The 26046-nt window shown below is 37.7% G+C and overlaps 2 protein-coding genes across 3 annotated transcripts; one reads left to right on the top strand and one right to left on the bottom strand.

Moving 5' to 3' along the window:
• Positions 1 to 1440: 1440 nt before the first annotated feature.
• LOC121417422 lies at positions 1441 to 10244 on the top strand. The gene is made up of 5 exons (XM_041611122.1): positions 1441 to 1556; positions 3916 to 4037; positions 5782 to 6019; positions 7049 to 7200; positions 9281 to 10244. The coding sequence occupies exons 2-5, from the start codon at positions 3928 to 3930 to the stop codon at positions 9453 to 9455; spliced, it is 675 nt and encodes a 224-aa protein (XP_041467056.1). The 5' UTR covers positions 1441 to 1556; positions 3916 to 3927; the 3' UTR covers positions 9456 to 10244.
• Positions 10245 to 12444: 2200 nt separating this feature from the next.
• LOC121417421 (histidine-rich glycoprotein-like) lies at positions 12445 to 24769 on the bottom strand. 2 transcript variants are annotated; one of them, XM_041611120.1, is made up of 4 exons: positions 24482 to 24769; positions 17770 to 17964; positions 14346 to 14424; positions 12445 to 13922 (listed from the first exon to the last, which is right to left on the bottom strand). In XM_041611120.1, exons 1-4 carry the CDS (start codon positions 24560 to 24562, stop codon positions 13567 to 13569), a joined length of 711 nt encoding a protein of 236 aa, XP_041467054.1. In that variant the 5' UTR covers positions 24563 to 24769; the 3' UTR covers positions 12445 to 13566. The 2 variants fall into 2 exon arrangements, with proteins under 2 accessions (XP_041467054.1, XP_041467055.1); XM_041611121.1 differs by having other exon boundaries at positions 14400 to 14424; positions 24482 to 24767.
• Between the last annotated feature and the right edge of the window lie 1277 nt (positions 24770 to 26046).

Here is a 26046-nt window from a genome sequence, read left to right as displayed (position 1 = left end):
TCACTTTATATTTCAATTTTTGAAGCGCTAAATAATTATTTTCGAAAGCAATTTTTTCAGGGCTTCATTTTTGTAACATATCACAGACACAAGTGACAAGTGTGACCTTCTAGCTCAGATTTTCTAAAAGTCAAACCAATGTTAACAAATCACTTTAACATGGTCATTCCCTTAACCAAATTTAGAAGTCAAAACGATAAATACCTCAGACCCTTTATCCCCCACTGTAAAAAAAAAACATTGGGTAAATTTTTAACCACCACGAGGGTAATTATGTGTCCAACCAATTTGGGGCAGTATTTTACCCAGTGCGGGAAGAATATTGTAAAGTAAGATTGAAAATTAAGCAGCGATAACTTTATAGAATGGGCGAACTGGATAAATAAAAATGCCATAAAGAAATGCCCGGTGTTGGTTGAACACGTAATAATCCTCATAGAACACTTCTACCCAATGTTTTTAGAGTGCCCCCCGGGGGGTGGGCACTCGCATTTGTAAACGGTAAGGGTGGCGAGCGGCCACAAAATCTGAAACCATATCCCTAAGAACTTAAATTGTTATGAAATTAGAGATCAGATTAAGAAAATAGTTGACCCTCTGCTAATGTGGTGCTTGGAAACTGGACCTCAACATCGAATGGGTCCTTCGAGAACTGAAATATGAAAAGTGAGGCACTGAGGAATGTAGTATAGAGCGGGTTGGTCAATGAAAAAGGTCACAAAGTAAAAAATGTGGAAGCGTCGTGGTTCAACGGTTCTGACTCTCGCCTTACAATCAGAGGGTCGTGTGTTCGAATCCCAACGCTTCCTACAGCGTCCTTTGGCAAGGCGTCAATCCACAATTTGCCACTCTCCACCCAGGTGTTAAATGGGTATCCAGTCGGATGGGAATGCTTATGCAGTATGCCTAGCAATTGAATCTTGGAACTCTTGTTAATAATTGCAATGTAACGCGCTAATGAAACAAAGTGTAATAAGCGCTAAATAAATATAAGTTTTATTATTATAACTATTATCATGATTATCATAAATGATATGCTTGGGAACTGCTGGCAAAACTTGGAAAGGGTCACACATACGCACACTAATACGCCATTGCCCCCCCCCGCCCGCCCCTTTAACGGGCGAATCAACTCTTAAAAACTACTTAATAAAATCTTAGCTTGTTTAGTGTCGAGTACGTCGCTATAATCAATTAATGAACCCCTGATCTCCTCACAGTCAGATAGGTGTTATCTTATCATTGCCCGTGATTGGTGTCTGGTAAATAATACCAACCCCTACATGCACAAATACACGCTGTTTCAGTCACACCCCACCCTCTGACCCAAAGTCGACCGATAGTCTGTCATTGGTAATAACGTAATAGAGTTGAACGGTGTGGAGTTAGATCAACGGGTGTGACTGATTCCTGGTTGAGGTACCACCTGTGCCCTGGAAGCATCAAGGCACCTTGCATTTGGCGGTGTGCGGTGGATTGGACTGGGTGTGTTATAGGCGTGCTCCCTGGAAGACGGTTGTGGTCAAATCTTTGGTTAATTTCATCAAGAATTTAAGGTACATTTGTTTCCTGATTCTGATTTATTTTGATTTAATTTTGACATTTCCTATGTTATATTTACAGGCATGTTAGAGCGGCATATTGTATTATTGCTACCGTTCTCTTTCGAGGCCCTGTAATATCTGGACCCCTCAGAAGAACAGCCGTTAGGCTGAAGAGGGCTATACATATACAGCCCATGTGTTGGAAAATGAATAAATAAAAAAATCCTCCGCAATCTTTTTTTTATGTATAACCATTCACTCTAAAACCTTGGGCCCGTTGCATAAAACTTTTTTACTTGAGAAAACTCAGGTTGTTTTTACCTGAGTTTTTGCCCTGTGTTAAAGTCAATGGGAGAAATCAGACTAACCTTAGTTTTCAGTTTTTACCAGAGTTTTCTCAGGTAAAAAGTTTTATACAACAGGCCCCTTAAGTGAGAAATCAAGATTTGAAAGGTAGAGGAGTAATTTCCTCATAATGTAGCTCTTACCACTTTAAATCGTTAAACCAAAATTCTTAAATTGTTGCGTTTAGCTTTCTGCAAGGTTGGATAAGACATTTAAGAAAATGCTGTCACCCCTCCAACCTTCATTTTTAGGGTGTTCCCTTCCCTTTCTTTCTTACACCCCATCTCTTTCTCTTTTAAGTAGCAGCAGCAGTAGTAGTAGTAGTAATAGTATAGTAGTATAGTAATAGTCGTGGTGGTGGTAATATTAGTAGTAGTAGTATAGTAGTAGTAGTTGTAATAGTAGTAGAAGTAGTAGTAGTAGAAGAAGAAGAAGAAGTAGTAGTAGTAGTAGTAGTAGTAGTAGTAGTAGTAGTAGTAGTAGTAGTAGAAGTAGTAGTAGTAGTAGTAGTAGTAGTAGTAGTAGTAGTAGTAGTAGTAGTAGTAGTAGTGGTAGTAGTGGTAGTAGTGGTAGTAGTAGTAGTAGTAGAAGTAGTAGCAGTAGTAGTTGTAGTAGTAGTAGCAGCAGCAGCAGCAGCAGTAGTAGTAGTAGTAGTAGTAGTAGTAGTAGTAGTAGTAGTAGTAGTAGTAGTAGTAGTAGTAGTAGTAATAGTAGAAGTAGTAGTAGTAGTAGTAGTAGTAGTAGTAGTAGCAGCAGAAGCAGCAGTAGTAGTAGTAGTAGTAGTAGTAGTAGTAGTAGTAGTAGTAGTAGTAGTAGCAGTAGTAGTAGTAGTAGTAGTAGTAGCAGCAGCAGCAGCAGTAGTAGTAGTAGTAGTAGTAGTAGTAGTAGTAGTAGTAGTAGTAGTAGTAGTAGTAGTAGTAGTAGTAGTAGTAGTAGTAGTAGTAGTAGTAGTAGTAGCAGCAGCAGCAGTAGTAGTAGTAGTAGTAGTAGTAGTAACTCAAAACAAGTACTGTTTTTTTTAAACTTCATCATAATGAGGTGAGAGTCAAGTTCATATAGGAAACCTAAAGTATAGTGCAAATTAAAAGCAATTTGGAATATTTGGCTTCCCATAATTTCAACACATAATTAGTCCATGGTCCAAGTTACACCGGACTCCGGACCGGACTTCAGAAAAAACAGGCAAGTTTCTATCATATCTACCGGTACCGTGATCAAGCTAGACTACACAATATGGTTTGAATGATTGATGATATCCCATCTGTTCGCCTTTGGAAATGCCATTTGGATTTTCGTTATTAAGTACTGTAGTTACTTGATAGATAATTGATCACCTTAAGCTTTGCACTCCTGAAGCCCATTTCACAAAACCTTTTCTCCGATAACAGTTAAAAGCTACTGAAATCCTCCAGTCTGATTGGTTGATAGTACTCTTGTCATAGAAACTGTTCCTTTGTTTTTTTTATAATAAGTCCTCATGACATGTATGAAACGGGACCTTGAACATACCCATTATGACCATACCGCAATTTAGGCCTGCACTAAAATAAATACAGGAAGGATGTGCGTAGTAAATGAACAACAAATAGTTAGTAACGCACTTTTCTTTACCTAACTTGAACATACTAAATACATAAAAACAAACAAGGGTATAATATAGGCTTAAAGAATAGCTTATACAATGAGCACAGTCGAAAAGGATAAATTAGTTAGCAACCCTGGATGCGTGTGTGGAAGAGAGGGAGAGAGAGGGGGGGGGGGGGGGTGGAAGAGGAGAGGGAGGAGGGTTATCTTTCTATCTATCTATCTCTCTCTCTCTCTCTATCTATCTATCTATCTTTTATCTATCTATCTATCTATCTATTCTATATCTCTGTCTTTCTTTCTTCCTTCCTTCCTTCTTTCTTTCTTTCTTTCTCTTTCTTCCTTCCTTCCTTCCTTCCTTTCTATCTTTCTTTATTCTGGTTCCCCATTCATCCATCCCTCTATTTATCAATCACCCTTTCTCCTACTATCTCCATTTCAGAACTTCATCAAGATGACAGCCAAGATGGATGTTGCCGTTGTGAAGGATACCTTCACCGCTGCCAAATCGGGCAATGACGTCGAGTTTGGACCATTCCTAAAAGGATATGACGAGATAGCAAGGTGATGTATAAATGCACCTCAGAATGTAAACCCCACCCCGAGAAATGATAGCAAGTTCTCGATCCGCTATGTACGTATGGAGTATTCAAGACCAGAGAATAATGTGTCATGTAAAGCCCGTCAAATGACAAGGAATAGTTTGGAGGTTTCTGTCGAAAGTTGCTAAACCGGAAGAGTAATGCCATCCAAAGTTTCGGAGCTGACGAGAAGTTGCAATTATGTCGTTCGTCCAAAGTCAAGGATGAAACTGCTGTTCATTTTCGACAAAGACTTCTTGGATGTTCTTTGTCAATGTAGGGTATTTGACAATATATTTACTATGTTCTTGCACGCTGCGTACAACACGTAGCATAACCTCCTCATTGAAGCCCACGCAATGTAATCGTGATAATTTCGGTAGTTGTTATTGACGAATGGTAAATCGAAATAACGAGAAACTCCTCCCCGGAAACGTAAATATCAACTCGACATACTCATTTATGGTGAGTGATCAACTGTAGAGAAATGCCTAATTAGTCTATGGAACCATAAAAATAAGGATTTTTTTTTATTTTACAAGAATTATATTTGTCAGAAAGGAACGAAAATGATGATAAATTTAAGGCATTTAATGATATCAAACTGCATTATATCCCCCCTCAATTTCAACCCTTTAATATTCTTTAGGTTTTTTGTGTTAGTCTTTTGTAAAGACCCAGTTGATAAAAAAAAATCAATCAGGATCTAAGTCTTCAGACTACATGGTTTGGGACCTATCCGATCCACTATTTAAACATGATAATGAAAACGCAAAGTTCAATGATCAGATTAGTTTTTTATCAAACCTCTTACCATGCTCACCTTATTTCATATCTGCAAAGGTTTTGTCGTTTGTTATCTCGTCGCAGACTAAATGATTTCGCTGTATCACACAAGGGCGGAAATCTCTCCCCAAAGGTAGGGGGTGACAAGGGCCGGAAAATTTGACAACACCCCCCCAAAAAAAAAACAAAAAAAACAAAACAGGTTATCACCCAAAATAAAAGACAATTTCGACCAAAATAATTTGATAAGCAAAAAAAAGAAAAAAAGTTCATCACCCAAAAAGTAATGTCATTCATACATTTACTGTTTTCGTGACAATTCAGTGTGCTTCTTTTGGTTTTAAAGGGACATTGAGCAAATTTTCAAAAGGAAAAAATGACATTAATGGATTTCCATATACTTGAGATTGATGGGATCAATTGTAACTCTTTGTAAGACGGGGCGCCGATCTACACCATGACAAACAAAGGGGGTTGAATAAATCAACGCTCGGGGTCTCGTCACACAAATGTAATTAACTAATCTCTAATTTGAAAGAACAATTCTGATTGGTTCGTAGACAGTCTACTAAGCAAAATGCGCATGCGACAATGATCTTGATAGGTCATCTCATTCAGCGATTAATCGCTAACCTTTGTGATACGGGCCCATGCAGAAATTCATATAAAAACTCTCCTTGTCTTTGTACGCCGGACATGGTGGCTCAGTGGTAGAGCGTCCATCTCATGAACGGTAGGTCGTGGGTTCGATCCCCGAGTCATACCAAAGACCTAAGAAATGGCACCTTCTGCCTTCAGTTGTCAGGCGCCCGACTTATAGAATGGAAATTGGTTAAAAACGCAGGACCCGCTGGGAGAACAGTTCATAAGATCCAAAGTGGCTACTAGCTGGCTACCCTGGATAAATTATAATGATCAAAATTATTTCGTTACCTTCGAAGGTTGTACGACAACATGGGCCAGGTCTTCCACTTCGCTTCCAAGGACATGCGATCACGGATCAAGGCAGTCAACAACCTCACCAAGGAGGATGGGTCCGTCTACACCGCGGTCGTCAAGGCGCTCGATCACGAGAAGGCACAGGGGATCAAGAAGAAGACCAAGGGCGGAGCCACTGCAGCATCGAAGGTCCTCCTGGAGATGCACTGGGATGTGGCCTTCTTCATCTTGATTATGAAGGTATATATACGCCCTTACTGTTTAGTCTGCCGGCACAGACCCTGATAGAAACTTTGGTCAGCAAGTGTGTCTCCAAGCAAAGACTAGCACATACAAAACTCAAGGCGAGAGGGCCTTCACTACACAAGGTATGTTTAGGCTGCACATTCAGACCCTTAACTCGCGTGAAGGGTTGCACAGGAGACTACTTACTGGTCTGGTGTGAAACCCTTCACCCGAACTAAGAGTCTGAATGTGCAGTTTATAATGCCCTGTGCATGTCTATAGTACTGAAGACACTCTCGCCCAAGTTTTGTATATGCTAGTCTTTGTGTGAAGGCCACTTATTGATAAAAGTTTCAATCAGGGTCTATGCCTTCTGACTATATATACTTACTCTAACACCCCCCCCCCCCGAAAAAATGGTGACACTGCAAATATAGTGTTCATTGTGGTATATCTCTTTAGGTTACTTTACAGAAAATCACATCGAATATAAAGGGTCAGCCGATCGCAATGTGTTCCGTCTTTGATAAGGTTTTCAGGTTTTAGAGTTGCACTTTAGTCATATTATTATTTGTATTATTATCTTTGTTACTTTTATTGTCATTATTATTATTATCAATATCATCATCATTTTTATTGTCATTGTTATTATTATTACTATTATCATCATCGCCATCATCATCATCATCATCATCATCATCACCAGCATCATTATCATCATCATCATCATCATCACCAGCATCATTATCATTGTCTTTATTAATAATGATAATAATAATAATAATAATAATATTATCATTATTATTATTATTATTATCATTATTATTATTATTATTATTATTATTATTATTAGTAGTAGTAGTAGTAGTAGTAGTAGTAGTAGTAGTAGTAGTAGTAGTAGTGGCGGACCGTGACCCGGAGGAGACAAAGTATTGGAGGGGCACAGCATTGTTCACAAACAATACAGTGCCCCTCCAATGCTTTTTTTTCCTCCGGGTCACGGTCCGACACTACTTATGTTTTTTTTTTTTTAATTATTCACAGAGAATGGGAGAAGCCCAGGATGACACTAAGATGTCCCAGCTCGCAAGGAAGGCCTACGATGATTCGCTCGCCCCTCACAACGCTCTCCCGATCAGGACCGCGGCACGACTCGCCTGCAAGACCCTCCCAGTTAGGAAAGATTTCGTTGATAAGTAAGTTATAGGGACTTAAATCATGCTACATTTACATTAGACCAAAAGCTTCGGTCTCTGTTATTTTGGTTGTTCAGCTGAACTCCGTTGGCTTCATTCACCAAATACAGACACCGAAGTTCTAGCGCGATCTGTACAGGGGACTCAACGGCCTTATGTTTATGTACTTAAGATCAGATAAAACGGGGAAGTGAATTTGCGAGACAGCCGAGGTAAGTCACTGTTTTTGTTCCTTTTAACTTAATTTTTCTCCCTTTTTTGGCAATTAATGCCAAGAGGGAATATTAATTTGCATTTTGGTCGCGTTAATTTTCAATTTTTTTTATACATTAAAGACAAAAATTGAAGAGCCCCGACGGGGGATTTTGCATTGCAAGTCCCCTGAAGGTGGTTGCACCATAGCGAGCCGTCTGTGTACGAGGAGAAATTAAAAAAAATGTTAAATAACTCCTCGAAACAGACGGCTGCCAGCTGTCTACATTTACATCAGTTATTCCGACTATATACAAAGTGACCGATGGTATGTCTTTGAAAACAACGCAGTGGATCGGTGAATTGCCAGTTCGTCTACTACCAACTCCCAACATGCTCAAAAGAATGCTGGAACCTAAAACAGAAACCCCGAAAATCCCAATTTATTTCCATGTTAAAGCTTATCCAATTTTGCAGAATTAGGCAGTATGATACCGTGAAAAGTAGCCCCCGAAAAATATGCATATATGTGTTTTTTCTGGGGGGGGGGGGGCGGCTGTTCTACCTTTTGCATTATCAACTTACATCGTACATTATGTACATGAAGTGAAAAGTAGCCCCCGAAAAATATGCATATATGTGTTTTTTTCTGGGGGGGGGGCGGCTGTTCTACCTTTTGCATTAACAACTTACATCGTACATGATGTACATGAAGTGAAAAGTAGCCCTCGAAAAATATGCATATATGTATATTTTTCTGGGGGGGGGGGGCTGTTCTACCTTTTGCATTAACAACTTACATCGTACATGATGTAGTGGTTAAACTGCCAATTCTATTGCCAACTCGTCCACTCATCACATGGTTTACTTCCATTTGCTCTAATGCCATTCCATCCATCAATGTTTCGTCTTACAACCAATTGGTCCAATAACCATTTGGTCTAATCATCACTTTGTCTTTTGACCATTTCGTCTCTCAACAAGTTGGTCTGATATCCATTTCATTATCACTAATATTGCACAATTAAAGGTCAAGTCTACCACAGAAAAAAGTTGTGTTGAATCAACAGAAAAAATCAGACGAGCATAATGCTGAAAATTTTATTAAAATCGGATGTAAAATAAGAAAGTTATGACATTATGAAATTTCGCTTATTTTTCACAAACTAGTTATATGCACAATTTACCCTCGTGCATATGAGAGAATTTATGATTTCCCTCATTCACTATTTCTTTTGTTTTTTATTGTTTGAATTATACAATATTTCAATTTTTACAGATCCGACAATTAGGACCAACTTGACTGAACCATTCGATGTTAAGCAATGATGTTGAGTGAGAAATAAAACCGTATTTCACAGGACAATGAGGAGAAAATTAGAATATTTAACATTTCAAATAATAAGATACAAAAGAAAAAGTGAGTGATTGATGTCATCAGTTCCCTCATTTGCATACCAACCAGGATGTGCATATAACTAATATGTAAAACTAAGCGAAACTTCCACAAATATCATTACGAAGAGAGACTGACCATCTTGACAAGAGCTCTAAACGTCGCCCCAAGCCAACGCCCTCCTCCTGCTCATTCTAAATCTTTCATTTCCATTTCCTTTCGAGGCCTCCTTCGATTTCAAGATCCAAGCTAAAGATGGCGGTCTCCCACTTTTCAAATGTATTATATCGTTATTTATGTATTAAAAAAAGACTTAGTTTCCAGGAGTTAGTATATATCTTGATTAGAATAACGTTATGTTTGTATAATAATAATCATTGTTGGTTTTCTTAAATGTTATATTTTGTTGAAAAACACTTGTATATACTTTTGATATTTTAATGTGGAGATCAAATCTAATCAAATTAAATCCTTTCCATTATTTTTTTTCAGGTACCTGAAACAGGACACCGCCGAGGCCATTGCTCTCCTCCCAGCAACAGTGGGGGCGCTACAGACGATCCACTCAACCATGGAAGCGGCATTCATCAAGAACGATCTCATGAAGGAAGCCGAGGCTGAAGCAGCAAAGAACAAGGCGGAGGACGCATCACAGCCAGCGGTCTAGAGGCGTAGAATAAGACCGGGGACAGTGACGTTCCCTGAGGAACACCTGAATGATTTTCGTGCAATGTTGTATTCGAAGATGCAATCAAGTTATTTTGTAATATCTTGGAATATTTTATAAATAAGAGAGGGATAATTCATGTCCGCTTATATATTGGATCTAATTATTGCTTACTGAAATTTGTATGTTTTGCATAGTATCACCAAATGGGAAAACATTAAGCCATTCAACCATCGGTGTCTAATCATCATCAGTGTCTAATCACAAGTGTTTTATTCGTGGTGTTATTTCCACACCTGTTGATGTTATTATCATGACACCTTTGGATACATTAGCACCCTTTAATTTTTAAATAATATGATCAAATCCGAGGGTTTCATATATGGGCGTGGTTCTCTGAAGAAGCCGTCTGGTGTCAGATTTAGGATCACAGTTTTTTTTAGAGTGTAAGCTTTACGAATTGTTTGAGATTTGTTTGCAGTTTGGTCAAGATTGATGTTAGCATGTGGTTGATGAGGGTACGGTGTGATGATAGGCCTAGAGGGTCATCTGAGAAATACTCTAATGAATCTTTTCACCGTGGGGGACTCCTCAAGCTTGTTTGACACGCAAGCCGGTGAAACCATCGAAGAATGCGCCAATCATGTTCAGTCTCCTTTCACATACTATAATTTATGCACTGTGTACATCATTAAGACCGAACTTTGATACAGATCATAACACATATAGGCCTATTAAATTTTGTTCGTTTACATTTCAAATAAAGGTCGTTCTTGCCGCCCATATCAAGAGATCGTGTTTGAAGCCTCTCTTTGTTTTGTGCCATGTAAATAAATTATAATCACCGACTATGAATTATGGAAAGTATATGATACAGGACACCCTGCTAACGCCCCCCCCCCCCCCTCTGCACTCACCAACCACCCATCTCGCCCCCTCTCTCAATCACATATCTCCCCAACTCCTTTACATTGGGTTTTCCATTATCCCATAAAGGCACTGGGAGGGAGGGATGGAGGGAGGGGGGGGGGGCGATACCATTAGACGGCGGGTACCATGCTCATGAAATTTCAAAGCGGACCTTATCCTCCGATTTCATCAGGGCCCCGTCTTACAAAGAGTTACGATTGATCCGAACAACCTCAAGTACATGGAAATCCATCAACATGATCAATGATTCTTTCTTTAGGATATTTGCACATTGTCCCTTTTAAAGAAAGAGAAGCACACTAAATTTTGAAGAAAGCAGTTAAAGTGTGCACTACATACAGAAAATAACTTGAACAAACATGAACTTTAGATATTGACGTTATTATAGCTGTCCATAAACTGTGGTTGATTGGATCAATCGTAACACTTTGTAACACGGGACCAAGATTGTCCCGAACAAGAATTTTGCCCTGTTCAAATTTCTTCACCATAATAGGTCTCATTTATTTCATTTCTTTGATAGGGGTTTAATATATACAATATACGATTTTTAAAAGGGTGTAATGGCTAGGTCCTATGCTTTTTTTTATTCTGTTGGTGATATTTGCTTTTTTTGTACGCGTGTACATCGCCCGATCTTCGAGAGCAACCCCTTTTACGTCATTTTGTATAGGAGTATATTGTTCACACTATAATGGCAATTCCGACCTTGCCATCCTTCTCGTTTTTCTTTCCCCCCTTCCCTCTTTCCATCTCCCTCCCTTTCCTCTTTCTATCTCCCTCCCCTTCCCTCTTTCCATCTCCCTCCCCCTATCTCAATCTCTCTTACCATTGCTTACTTTTTTATTTGTATTTTTTTCTTTTTACTGCGAACAGTATTTCTCCCTCCCAAACCCCCTTCTCACTCCCCGTCTCTCTCTCTCCCTCCACCTCTCTCTCTCTCCTCTCTCTGTTTTTTTTTCACTCCGAACATCATTTCTCTTTACCCTAACAACCCCCTTTCTCCCCCCTCTCTCTCTTTCCCTCTCAACAATCATAAAATTTTACATTGTAAAAACTCTGGTGTTAAAACCGACACCAAATTGGTGTTAATAGAGGACCACACCCTGAGGTGCTAAAATTACACCCTAAAGATTGAACATAACACCAAATAGTGTAATTTAACAACCAAAGGTGTTGTAATAACACCTATAGGTGTAAAACTAACACCACCAATTTAACACCGGTGTAAAATAACTGGTGTGGCCCTCTATGTGCACCGGTTAACACCACAGTTTTTGATGTGTATGAACGTAATATTCCTCTAAAGTACCCTTAGAAGAGGGATCGTTCCCCTTATTTCATGATTTTCTCCTATTCGCAACTACAGGTAAAAAACAATCAGAAAAAGGGGATGGATATGTATCTGGGCTCGGTTTTCTTCCAACGTTATTCGTTTTCTTATCGGTCTATTCTACAGTCTAGCCAACCAAGTCTAAACATCGGTGTTAATGTAACACTAGCATGGTATCTGTATCAGTCCACACCACTAGAGAGATGTTGAAACAACGCCGGTTTGGCGTTAGGCTAATACCAATTTGGCATTTAAGCACCACCAGTTACACTGTTAAAAAAACTGTGATTTTACAGAAAGAAAAAGAAGATTTTGCAGGAAACAATAACAGAATCATTCTGTAAATTCATAAAACAGGAATTTTTTCTGCAATTTAACAAAACAGGTCTGTTTAAAAAAGGGGAAAATTGTGTTTTATTCAAGTAAATATGTAGGATTCCATACACCAAATACCAATTTCCTGTAAGATTACGCAATCTGGTAAGATTACAGGTTTTCTCGAGACTCTGCTGCAGGAACTTCTTTTATTTCAATTATAAATTTTCTAGCAGTGTAGTGTTAAACCAATATCGGTTTGATTCTTAACTGGTGTTGTTTCAACTCCTCTGGTGTGAGCCTATATAGATACCAGGCAGGTGTTAGATCAACACCGACGTTTTTGGAGTGTATAGTGTCCTCAAACATCAAACAACGGAAAACATTGAAATAAAACTGCTTCATAAAGAATTAAAGGTGATTTTTTTTCTTTAATAATAACGCAAAAAACTTTATGAAGAATAATCTCACATTCAGCCCAATGAGAGAACATGATTGAAGGCACGATCAAACAGTTTATCAATAATGATTACGTTGAGAGATGGAGAGAGCGGGAATCAGCGACTAATACTGGAGCTAAACATAATAAAAGAGAAGAGGGCGAAAAGAATAAAATAAGAAGGAAGGAAGGAAAAAAGCCAAAGAGAGGATAGAGGATGGGGTTAAATAAAAAGGCATGGAGGTTTAGAGATGAAGGAATGGATCGAGGGAGAGAGAGATGGAGAGAGCGAGAGAGAGAGAGAGATGGAGAAAGCGGAAGTTAGGACAGTTAATGTTTAGAAAGTAAGGACAGGAACGGATGGGGGGGGGGTCTAAAAAGGGGAAGGCCGCAGTGAAGTATTGTATTGTATTTATTTCATCACGGTAAAACTTACATTCAGTCATAACAGACTGCTTTTCAGCAAGTCCGTGAACATTAAAAAACATGTAAAAGTGAGACAATACGAAAATAAGTAAAGATTGTGGGTCGAAAATCCAATACTCTCCAGTATGCCTAGATATTTTTTTCTACATGTTCAATTCCAATGTCTACTCAGTAATTGGTTTTCTGTTAATAAAGTTAATATAAGGCAAAAAATGCCAAATAATAGAATTTAATAAAAAATGGCTCTTATTTACAATGTGTGAAAATAGATTAAAAGCTTTGTCATTGTATACATGTATTGTTACTACTTCTAATAAAAGCAATGATGATCAATTCATAGACGGGAAATCAAGCAAATTCAATGTCATTTAATCACTGATTTATCACCGCAAATCACATTGCAGCACATCGTGTGTATTCAAGCTATTGATTTTGTATGTATCTATTGCCAACCTACGTCAAATTTTTATGTACTATTTTTTTATGTTTTGATATTGCATTCTTTAATTGTTCTTTTGACGCATGAGAAAGAAAAGAGCCCTTGGACTGAAAAACTGAACTGAAATAGTTGACGGGAACAACTGGCAGTTTATCAAAGTGGAATGTCGTGCGACCGTGAGAGTGAGTTGTGTGTGTTTGGTTAGCTATCGATGAGGGCGCCCTCCCTCTCACCACATTGTGCCGTCTTCCATGTGGTCCTCGTCACCAGCATCGGTCTCGCCTGAATCCAAGGGTGGCTCTTGGTGTGGCCCGTGGTCTGGACCAGGGTTTGGTCCATGGTCTGGTCCGCCGTGTTCGCTGCTTTCACCATGTCCATGAGGACGATCATCATTCTCTCCAGGGTGTCCCGGTGATCCATGGTGTGGTCCGTGTTCATGGTGTGGTGGTCCATGATGCCCGTCTTCGCTGCTACCACCGTGATGCCCATGGTGGTCGTCGTCATGGTCGTCATTCTCCCCAGAGTGTCCCGGTGGACCACGGTTGAGGTGATGTTCTTCGCTGCTACCTCCATGGCCACCATCACCTGCAAGTAAAAGTGAATTGAAAGGTTGTGATCTTGAATAATACAGCTCTATAAACCAAAAAGTGGAAGATTTGCTTCCTTACATGACACTTAAAATAATTACTTTGTGCATATAAATGGTTTGATACTATTTCTATGGTAAAATAATGATGATAATATCATCATTATTTTAATATTATTATCATAGCATTTGTGAGGGGCCGAATATCTAGTTGCCTATTCACTGGCACTCTCTATAATATATACCGCGTCTTTAAACCCCAGCTGCTAAAGGCGCTTCAGGAAATTAATCCTCTTGACTTCACCTGGGTTGAGTAAAGCACGATGAGGAGTAATTTCTTGCCGAATGAAACTACGCCATGGTTGGGACTCGAATCCATGACCCTATATTTCGAAGTCAATATACCCCAGTCAGTTTCTTACCATTTCCCGGAGGAGGTGGTGGTATTTCAAAGCCATGGTCTACTTGAAACTTACCCCAACGGTGATGACCTCCACCACGCTACATAAAAAAAATAGAGAGGAAGAGAAATAATAAATTATGTTTTTTAATCTACATCATTCTTTAAAATACAGAAGTCGAACAAAATAAAGCAGTCATGTTATTGATTAACCTAACATAAATGACATTCTCTTGAGTGGTTCAGAAACTATTTGTCCGATAGACGTCAATTTGTATATTTGAATGGTCATGCATCCAACATGCAATACATTAATTGTGGAGTCCCGCAAGGCAGTCTGTTAGGCCCTTTATTATTTATCATTTATATTAACGACTTTTGTAAATCATCTGATGTCCTTTTGTTCATTCTTTTTGCAGACGATTCTAATATATTTCATTCCCATAAAAATCCATATATCTTAGTAAATACTGATAATAATGAACTTTTAAAAGTCACACAATGGATAAGATCCAACATATTGTCTCTTAATCTACTTAAAATTAAATATATGCTATTTAGCAATTCCATTGATACAATTCCCATGGACATTGTTTTAGATGACACTAATTTAGAAAGTGTCACATTCATTAAATTTCTCGGAGTTACCGTTGATAATAAGCTTTCCTGGAAATACCACATAGATTGTATCAAGATTATTTCGCGAAATATTGGCATTATCAATATACTGAAATATCACTTTTCGTCGTCATCACTTTTAATGCTATATGCTTCCCTGATCTTACCTTACTTGAATTATGGGATACTTGCCTGGGGCAGCACCCACCAAACCATTTTAGATAGACTGTTATTACTGCAAAAGAAGTCCCTTCGGATTATTCATAATTCAGCTTTTCGTTCACACACTGACCCACTATTTTTTTATAGCAAATTGCTGAAGATAAGCGACCTATACTTATTTAATTCAGGACAATTTATATTTAAATTTGACAAAAACACCCTTCCAGGTGTATTTGATGCTATGTTTCCTCTTAATCGGTCTTTACTTACCATACTAGGCAATCTAACGAATTTCATTTACCCCGTTTTAGAACTTTTTGGCTAAGAGTACATTTATGTTTGATGGCCCTAGATTTTGGAACTCCCTCGATAATAACCCTTCCATATATTCTTTTAAAAGAAAACTGAAAAACTTCTTACTTAAATCCCACCGAGGTCTTCATTGCTAATTCCCGCTCGTTATCATATCTCCTCTCAGACTTCATTTTGTTAGTCTTTATCATTTTGTTTTATTCTCTCTTTTCGGTCGCAATTTGTCCTGACTCTATTTATGTTTATTTCTCTCTTTGTCGTCTTTTTTATCATTTTATCTTATCATTTTTTCGTTGTGTCTTGTTCTGTGAGTTATCCTGTTATTTTTAATCTATTCAGTAAATCTCCGTAGGCAAACAGCAACCATTGCGTCTATCCCCCTCTCTTTCTCCCTCTCTCCTCTTTTTCTCTTCCTTGAGGGGGGGGGGTCACATTATAGAAACTATGCTTTTAAGATATCTTCTACTATTCAAACTATACAGTGCGTATCAAAAAAAAGTTTACACTTTGAAAAAATCCTATAAAATTATACATTCGTAATATCCTAAAGATTTGTCCACATTTTAACATTGGTACAGGTCCATTTAAGCAAATGACGACATAAATGTCAAAAATTATTTCCGCTTGAGTGAGCACCACTTACTTTTGAAAAGTTAGTGAAAAATCATTTGCGCAGAACTTTGAAATAGTTATGCGGATAAAAGTAGACCCTGGTCACGAAGAACACATGGATTTTAGCTCAGTAAAATTGATTTGAAGATATCTTCTACCTTTTTAAACTTGTTTCCTTGCCCAATACACTTCGAAGAGAGCATTGCGCCCCATCCACTCCCCCACACACCGAGGCCATCGTGAGGATATTTGCCTCACACTGAGCTGTGATTTGCATGAAATGGCTTAGGCTTGATTTTCATTTTGTTAATCATTGTCAAGATTGGGAAAAGTGTGGAGAAACAAGTATTACATTACAAATGAATGTAAACCCACTTTAAATGATTAAAACTTAGTGAAAAATGCTGGATACATCTGCTATAAACTTTTGTTCAGATTCAGTAACGTCTTCAGATCCAGCTGGCACAAAAAGGGTAAAGTTTGTGCTTAATAAGTGTTGAAATTTCAATTTGGGTGGCAAAATTGTTACAAAATGCTTGAACGTATTCGTTTTATGTTACTTGACTAAAAGTGCAAGGGAAATGTATGAGAAATGTTTCACAGGGTAAGTTTGATTTCGTCCTTTCCCCTTGGCACAGCATGGAAACGAGCATTTCTGCGCGACCAGATTTCCGCGAGCTTTACGAAATTGGACAGTGCTCACTCAAGTGTAACATTCTGTCATAATTTTTACTTTCATTGGATAGATGAGACCCAAGCCCAAAAATATATGTGAAAAAAAATCCCACATGTTGTATGATTTTACATTCCCAGGGCTTTTTCAAAGTGTAAACTTTTTTTGATACGCACTGTATATTATAATCTGTCTACAAAATGTTTCGTATTATCTTTATAATTTTTATGTTATCATGATTATCATTAATGTATTGTAAATATTTGTTATTATGTAAGAAAGTGATTTGTATCAATATTCATGTCATTTCTGTTGGAAATAAATTTAAATCTGAATCTGAATGTGATATTGCAGGGCAGGCCTAGCTACCTGCAATTGTTCAAATTTACCCTTCGAGCTATTCGTTCGAATTGAAACTGAAACATTATGATGTTATCAAACAAGGAATTAAAATCAGGAGCTCTTGTTACAATGACGTCAATATAATACCATCAAAATTTATCGTAGTACGTAATGTATATGATCACAAGCAGGATATATTCTCACAGAGAGCACAACAATTTATGTAGGCGAAAAGTCCATTCGAACAATAAATTGGTTTGAATGAAATAACAAATGTCACACAGACAAGCCACTGATAATTTCATCAGTGAGTAAAGAAACATTTTCAGTCTTGGTCCTTCTCCCATTCTCTCAGCTAGCTCCTTCCCTCCTCTCCCCCTCCCTCCCTCCCAACCCTCTCTCTCCCTCACTGGATCTCTCACCCCCCATCTCCCTCGGCCTCCCCAAGCCTCTTTCCTCCCCCTCCTCACTGTACTTACCGAACTCCCACCAATCTCCCCTGATGACTAGCACCCCTCTCACCCCCGGATCCACTCTCCCCCTTTCTCTCTTTCTTGGCTTCCCCTCCCCCTTTTAGCCCCTCCCTGACTCCCACTGTGCTTACCGAATTGCCGCACCAGCCTCCCCTGACTAGCACCCCCGGACTCCTCTTACCCCCCCCCCCCCTCTATCCTGCTTCCCACCCCTCCTTCCGGCCCTACCCCTCCCCGCTCACAAAAGTGCTTACCGAATTGCCACACCAGCCTCCCCTGACCAGCATCCTGTGAGTAAAGAACCCGATGCATCCCACAAGTAACAGTGCTGCCACCACACCCAGGGTGATCTTCTGCCATCGCTTCATGGAACTACAGCAGCCTCCTCTAGCGCCCTCTCGCGTCTGGACGGCGAGTTCATTTTCGAGCTTGTCTGTCGGAATTGGTACCTGTAGAACGATATTTTATGGATATTTATCATTATAGGGGCTGCGGAACGGTTTCGAAAGTGAAGGGGGGGGGGGGCTGACAGAAAAAATGTGAGACTGAAGCTCCCTGGCCGGTTCCACAACCCCGTCTGTTACGATCTAGGGACACCAAATTTTGTCAGTTTGGGCACCGAGTTTCTCGTGAACCTGTAGAATAAACATAGTTTGTCATAAAAGATGGAGGCCATACACGCAATGTTAATAATAGGCATGGTATGTAAAGGGAAGAAGAGTTTTGTTATATTAATAAGCTGAGTGGGTTTATCCAGCCATCTCACTATACTTTTGATTTTATTATGTACATACATTTACCCTGCATCCTTTTTAACATTGTGATATGGAAAATAAATACCAATACCAATAAGAAATGCTCTCCCATAATATTTACCAATTCAAGTCACCCATACATGGTAAAGGAGTAAATTCAATTAAAGGACAAGTCCACCCTAACAAAAACTTGATTTGAATAAAAAGAGAAAAATTCAACAAGCATAACACTGAAAATTTCATCAAAATCGGTTGTGAATTAAGAAAGTTATGGCATTTTTAAGTTTCACTTCATTTCACAAAACAGTTATATGCACATCTTGTTCGGTATGCAAGTGAGGAACTGATGACATCACTCACTATTTCTTTTGTATCTTATTATATGATATATGAAATATATTTATTTTCTCGTCATTGTCATGTGAAATGAAGTTTCATTTCTCCCTGAACACGTGGAATTCCATTATTTTAATATTTTGTGCTTCAGGCAAGGAGGTCCTCATCGTCAAATTCGTAAAAAATAGAAATATTGTATAATTCAAACAATAAAAAAACAAAAGAAATAGTGAGTGAGTGACATCATCGGCTCTCTCATTTGGATGTAACTGGTTTGTTCATATAACTATTTTGTTAAAAATAAGGGAAACTTTGAAATGTCATAAATTTTTTATTTAACATCCAATTTTGATGACATTTTCAGCACTGTGCTTGTCTGATTTTTCTCTATTGATTGAAATCAACATTTTTCTGAGGTGGACTTGACCTTTGAAGTTTAATCATAATATTGTACATCTAATCTCTAAATGAGTGAAATTTCACTTGCTTTCCACTCCCTTGGTGACTGACTACGACAAGGATCACTCAATATGGAGTGAAATTATAATGAACACGCAAAATTTACACTTAAAAAGGGTGACATTCACTCAAAAATAAGTGGAAGTCACTTTATGCAATTTAAATAATAAGACTATAATCTGCCATATATCATGTATAGTTACCTATGCTAGCCAGCCATACAATGGTACTGGAGTAAATTCAATTAAAACTGAATCACATCATTGTACATATAATCTCTAAGTGAGTGAAATTTTATCGCTTTCCACTCCCTTGATGGTGACTACGGCAAAGATCACTCAATCTCACGGGCGGAAATCTCTCCCAAAAGGTAAGGGGACAAGGAGCTGGAAAATTTGACAAGCCAAAAAAGAATGGAAAAAAGAAGGTTATCACCCAAAATTTGAGGTCATTTCGACAAAAATAAATTTGACAAGCAAAAAAAAAGGTTATCATCCCGTCATGTCGTCCTAAAATAAATGTTTTATTTCGATTTTAAATGATGTATTTCTTACCATCATAAAGACCACAAATAGTAAGTGGGACATTTGATATTTTGTACCCCTACTACTTTTAGTAGGGGGGACATGTCCCCATGCCCCCCGTGATATCCGGCCATGCTCAATCTTGAGTGAACTTACAATGAACACGCGAACATTTCATACATATTACAATTTAAAAAGGGTGACATTTACTCGAAAATACATGTAAGTGGAAGTCACTCTTAATCAAGTGAATTTCATTCACTCGATTAAAAAAAATGGTGTCTCAGAACGGCGTCGCTACCATTCCTATTAAGTAAATTATTTACTTGGCGATATTTTTTTTAAAGTACGTGTACAGCACACAGAGACGGAACTAGGTTATGAGTTAGAGTGGGGGGGGGGGGGGGGACACCTAAATAACGTCATTTTCTTTATCAGTAGAATACCAATAAATTTCAATTTCAATAGAAATGTCCTGTGATAGTATAGATTACAAGGATATTGGTGTTTTTTTTTAAGTAAGTAAACTAAGTAGCATTGGCTGGCAGTTGCGTAGAGATGGGGGGGGGGGGGGGCTCTTACTCTTGTTGTTCGCTCACTCGCCAGTTTTGTTATTAAAGAGATTTTGCCCGATATAACAAATCTGGCTCATCAATACACCATTGTTGGCTTTGTATCCGAATGGATCCGTCTATCCGTTAAATCATCACAGAAATCCTGTATGCCTCAGTACCGGATCGAGAAGGGGGGGGGGGCACTGAGAGGAGCACGTAATTATGCCAAGACCCCAGCAGCAGATTTTTTTGAAGGGTTCGTCAAATTAATTTTCTCAAGGTGCCCCCTAATATAGTGGTAACCTCGATGCCCCCTCCTTTTTTTTGGCGGGGGGGGACTTTTAAATTCCTTTTCTTAAGCAATTAGTCTACTCCAACACCACATTGACACGGATATCCGTTACTCGGCCAACATTATTACATACATGACGTGAACTATGAAACGGGGAATTTGCGTCCTGTAGGCATTGCAATGGTAGGGCACTGAACTTCACTTTGCTTTAATGGCCAGCGTTATTTCGAAATTTCAAGTAGGGGTGAATCGATTCGGGCTTACAACGTGTAGGGATAGGGTGGGAGGCAGTGGCGTACCCAGGATTTTCCAAAGGGGGGGGGGGGGGTGTGTTACACCCACAAATGTAATAATCGCCCACAAATGTAATAACGCCCACAAATGTAATAACACTTTACCCACAAATGTAATAACACTTTACCCACAAATGTAATAATTTTTGATCGCCCACAAATGTAATAACACTTTACCCACAAATGTAATAACGCCCACAAATGTAATAACACTTTACCCACAAATGTAATAATGCACTTTACCCACAAATGTTAATGACTTTACCTACAAATGTAATAAATTTGAAGTGATTTTTGGCGAATTCGTTCTAAACTAATATCCTATAGTAATGCGTTCATATAGCACAAAAGTTCAAAGTCTTTTTTCCAGACCCGGTTAATGAAATATTACAGTACAAGTCCAAGTCTTTTTCCAGACCCGGTTTTTCAAAATTATAATATACGTCCAAAGTCTTTTTACCAGACCCAGTTGTTTCAAAATTATAATATACGTCCAAAGTCTTTTTTCCAGACCCGGTTAATTCAAAAATTATAATGCAAGTCCAAAGTCTTTTTTTTCAGACCCGGTCGTTTCAAAAGTTATAATATACGTCGGTGAGGGGTAAAGACAACACTCTAAGCCCAAGCATTTTAAGTGGGTTTAATTTTGAAGATTGGTCTCAGCTGTCAATTTTTTTTCAATATTTCTTTATCTTTTAAATAACCGGGTCCAGACGAAAGACTAAGCATAATACTCGTATTATTCCACAAGAATAAGAATTTGAGTCTTTTGTTTTTAGGATTGCTTAAATCATTTTTAAATCACCGGGTCTGGAATAAAGACAACGCTCTAAACGTGTGCTTTTCTACATGCATGGTCTTAATTTGGAGGATTGTTGGTTCTTAGATTCGTTGTTGGGGGTTGAGTTTTATTGATTTTTTATTCCTGAAATAATTGTGTCTGGAGGAAAGTCGATCTTCGATAATCGGTCTTCATGTTGTTCCACAGTAATTAGATTATTGGATATTCGTTTTAGAATATTTGTAAAAACTATTTTATTTTTCAAATAGTAACCAAGTCTGGAGAAAGGATGTCTGCTTTACCCACGCGTTATTACAATGTTTTGTAGGGGTAGTAGTATTATTTTTAAAAAAGACATAATTTTACTGGGTGAAACTTTGGAAATTTGGTCTTAGATTCGAAGTTTTTCAGTTACTTTTTTTTTAATAGCCGGGTCTGGAGGAAAGAGTACGTTTTAAACCTCGTGTTATTCCACGAGAATAAGAATATAAGGTCTTATGTTAGAAGATTTTTTTTTCGTAACTGTTTTAGGTCTGGAATAAAGACAACACTCTAAACCTCTTTTAAAACAGGTTCTTAGGTTGAAGGTTTGTTTGGTCTTAAACTTGGATTTTTTTAATTCTTACTATTAGCGTTTTTAAGAAAAAAATGGGCTGAAAGACTACGCTATATATCCAGCATTAATAAGATTATGGGGTCTTTATACTGTTTTTAAACTGTTATTCATAATGTTTAAATAACAGGTAACCGGGTCTGGAGAAAAGACTACGCTTGATTCTCAATTTACTCTTAGTGCATATATTCACAATATACACCGTATAAGTTAAAACAACAACAAAGACATTTATTCCACCAGTTTTAATCATCTGGGTCTGGAGAAAAGACTAAGCTCGATTCCCATTTTTTCCACAGGAATATCATTATCGTATCTTAGTTTGGACTTATATTATAAATTTTGAAATAACTGGGTCAGGAAAAAGACTTTGCACTTATTAAAATTCTTGAAACAACCGGGTCTGGAAAAAAGACTTTGGGTTTATATTATAATTTTTGAAACAACCGGGTCTGGAAAAAAGACTTTGGATTTATATTATAATTTTTTAAACAACCGGGTCTGGAAAAAAGACTTTGGATTTATATCACAATTTTTTAAACAACCGGGTCTGGAAAAAAGACTTTGGATTTATATTATAATTTTTGAAACAACCGGGTCTGGAAAGAAGACTTTGGACTTGTACTTTGATGTTTTATTAACCCGGTCTGAAAAAAAGACTTTGCACTTTTGTGCTATATGATTACTATAGGATTTTAGTTTAGAACGGATTCGCCAAAAATCCCTTAAAATTTATTACATTTGTGGGTAAAGTCATTATTACATTTGTGGGCGATCAAAAATTATTACATTTGTGGGTAAAGTGTTATTACATTTGTGGGTAAAGTGTTATTACATTTGTGGGCGTTATTACATTTGTGGGCGTTATTACATTTGTGGGTGCAACAGGGTGGCAAATTCGTCCGCCAAAAATTTGACAACCCTCCCCCCCAAGGTCTTCAACCACAAATAAAGGATTTCGTACCTGAAACAAAATTTACAAGCTAAAGAAAGGGAAAAAAAGGTCTTCGACGACAAATAAAGGACATATCGCAACTGATAACAAAATTGACAAGCAAAAAAAAAAAAAAAAAAAAAAGTCAAGTTCAAAAGAGGGGGCCACTTGTGGCTCGTCAGGGGATGGGGGAGGGGCAGTCTGCCCCCCATACATGTACATCGTTTAAATTTTTAATGACGAGCATAGCTCAAAACGATAGTAGCTTCCATTTATTGTAAAGAAAAAAAAATAGTGTAATGTGTTACTTGTGCCGACGATCATGTGTTTCTGCACTGGAAGAACCACGGCCACATATCTGATCATACTGAGTGACCTTTCCTAAATGCCTTATATCGCTACAAGATTGGCTTTGTTATTTTTTTCCTCTCTTTTTCGATATTTTTTTCTTCAAAATAAATTGTTTTTGCAGAAGGAGAGGGGTCATCTCGTTTTCGTCAAAAGTCTGACTTCCCCATAAAATACCCTAATATGCAATTAAAAAACTGAAACCAATTAAAGTCCGTCATGAAAGCAAGATACGCCACAACCAAATCATAATTTGTACTAATGGATTATTAATACAGTAAAAGAACGGTATAGAGTACATTTACATAAATCAAGCTGTCAAAGTGTCATGATTACATTATGGTGCAAAAAATTTAACATTGTTATAAGAAGCAAACATAAATGTTAAAATGGATGAACAACAACAACAAAAATCATGAAGATCATTTCCTCGGAAATTAAGTATCAGTAGGCTCTATTGTTTTGGAGGGGCTAGACGTGACGTATAGGGCAAAAATTCCTCAAAGGCTACCCAAAATTCATCTTCTTAAAACAAATTCTTACACTCTGATAGATTTTGGCATAATAATCACAAAAAATATCATATTTCACCGTGTTCCTTCCTCTTTCTTTCTTTTCCTCCTTTATTAATTATTGGTAGTTAACATTTTCTCGCTTTTTTTTTTGGGGGGGGGGATCACCCCCTTCATCTGAGTGTGCCCTAGCGTTAAGTATGATTTATAAATCATGTCTACATAAAATTGTTAAAACGAAACAGCCAGTATGCAAATTCAAATTCAAATGTTTATTGATATAAAATCCTTACATTGAAAGATCATCATCAAAAACAAAGTATGCACGTATACATGCGATATGCGATTATATCCTTCCTCATCGTAAAATATAACTATTTAAGCAAGACCGCAGTTCCGTATACAAATTAGGTATACATGTCCTACTTTCATTAAAAATCAAAACAAACGAAAAGAAGCGTATATTTTCCACACGCTTGCAAGCCGACGTAAGCTGGATCTTGTTATGTTAATGTAGACAAAGGGAGATAGATAAGTAAGATATAAAAATATAAAAAAATATTACCTCAGTTTGACCAGCTTCTTTCGCCTTCTCTGCTGCCTTCTGCTGGGCCGGATCAATGGCGAAAACACTTGGTTTTACCATCGTGGTATATCATAAAATATACACCGTATAATAAAATGCAAAGTATATAATTTCTTATATGTTCCTCTGAGTGAATGTAATACGCATAAGCAACACGACCGGTGAGTTTCATCTACGTGCGAACCCACTCCTCGATATAACATGGATTGAAAAATCGATAATTAGCAAATATTGTCTGAATACGTCATAATAACACTCAAGTGGTTCTAAGTAAAATCGTTATTCGTCTCTCAAGTCGTCAGTGGCAATGAATGAAAAAAAAGTTTTCCTCGATCTATTTATTGGGATCCTAAATAGATCAACTCCGTTTTAAATGCCATTAATTTTGATTCGTTGTTAATTCATTGATGAATGAACGCCTATAAATCCGTTTCTCTATTTGATGTTGCCGGCCGAAAATATTGGGGTAACGATTCAACGAAATCGATTATGAAGAAAAATTTTCCTTAATCATATTCATATTTTGTTTTGTACTTACTTTGTACTTACAATCAATCAATCAATCCATCCATCAATCCATCGATCAATCCATCAATCATGACCATCAATCAATTAAATAATTACCTTCCATTTGGAAGCAATTTAGGTAACTCCCCTGCAAACTCATAAAAGTTGCAATACTTAAAGGACAAGTCCACCCCAACAAAAACTTGATTTGAATAAAAACGAAAATTCAACAAGCATAACACTGAAAATTTCATCAAAATAGGATGTAAAATAAGAAAGTTATGACATTTCAAAATTTCGCTTCATTTCACAAAAACAGTTATAAAAAGAACGAGCCAGCTACATCCAAATGAGAGAGTCGATGATGTCATTCACTCACTATTTCTTCTGTTTTTTTATTGTTTGAAATATGAAATATTTTGATTTGCTCGTCGTTGTCATGTGAAATGAAGCTTCATTCCTCCTGAAAACGTGGAATTCCATTATTTTAACATTTTGTGCTTCAGGCAAGGAGGTCCTAATCATCAAATTCGTAAAAAAATTGAAATTTTGTATAATTCAAACAATAAAGAACAAAAGAAATAGTGAGTGAGTGACATCATCGACTCTCTCATTTGGATGAAACTGGCTCGTTCATATAACTATTTTGTTGAAAATAAGCGAAACTTTGAAATGTCATAACTTTCTTATTTTACATCCGATTTTGATGAAATCTTCAGCATTGTGCTTGTCTGATTTCTCTCTATTGATTCAAATCAACATTTTTCTGAGGTGGACTTGACCTTTAAACCCCACCCCATTACACCCACCCCCGCCCCCTCCTCCGAAAATCTGCAAAACCATTTAAATTGAGTAAACAAACGAGCAAACAATGAAATTTTAGGATAGCTTCCCCGATTTTCATCCTTACAAATATCGTATTCATGTTCACTCTAAATAAACAAATCAGTCAAAACCGGGCATGGTGGCTCAGTGGTAGAGCGTCCGCCTCATGAACGCGAGGTCGTGGGTTCGATCCTCGGCCGAGTCATACCAAA

This window comes from Lytechinus variegatus, chromosome 6 (genome assembly GCF_018143015.1).
Source record: "Lytechinus variegatus isolate NC3 chromosome 6, Lvar_3.0, whole genome shotgun sequence".
Taxonomy (NCBI): domain Eukaryota; kingdom Metazoa; phylum Echinodermata; class Echinoidea; order Temnopleuroida; family Toxopneustidae; genus Lytechinus; species Lytechinus variegatus.
Note: the sequence above shows the minus strand (reverse complement) of the source record. Positions and strands in the feature narration are given on the sequence as shown.

Excerpts from the sequence above, each read along its gene's own strand:
- LOC121417422 (XM_041611122.1), top strand. The coding sequence starts at position 3,928 with ATGACAGCCAAGATGGATGTTGCCGTTGTGAAGGATACCTTCACCGCT. Across the intron at positions 4,038-5,781 it reads GGATATGACGAGATAGCAAG|GTTGTACGACAACATGGGCC; the intron begins GTGATGTATAAA and ends TTACCTTCGAAG. Across the intron at positions 7,201-9,280 it reads AGGAAAGATTTCGTTGATAA|GTACCTGAAACAGGACACCG; the intron begins GTAAGTTATAGG and ends ATTTTTTTTCAG.
- LOC121417421 (XM_041611120.1), bottom strand. The coding sequence starts at position 24,562 with ATGGTAAAACCAAGTGTTTTCGCCATTGATCCGGCCCAGCAGAAGGCA. Across the intron at positions 17,965-24,481 it reads AAGAAGCTGGTCAAACTGAG|GTACCAATTCCGACAGACAA; the intron begins GTAATATTTTTT and ends ATCGTTCTACAG. Across the intron at positions 14,425-17,769 it reads GAGGCTGGTGTGGCAATTCG|CGTGGTGGAGGTCATCACCG; the intron begins GTAAGCACTTTT and ends TTTTTTATGTAG.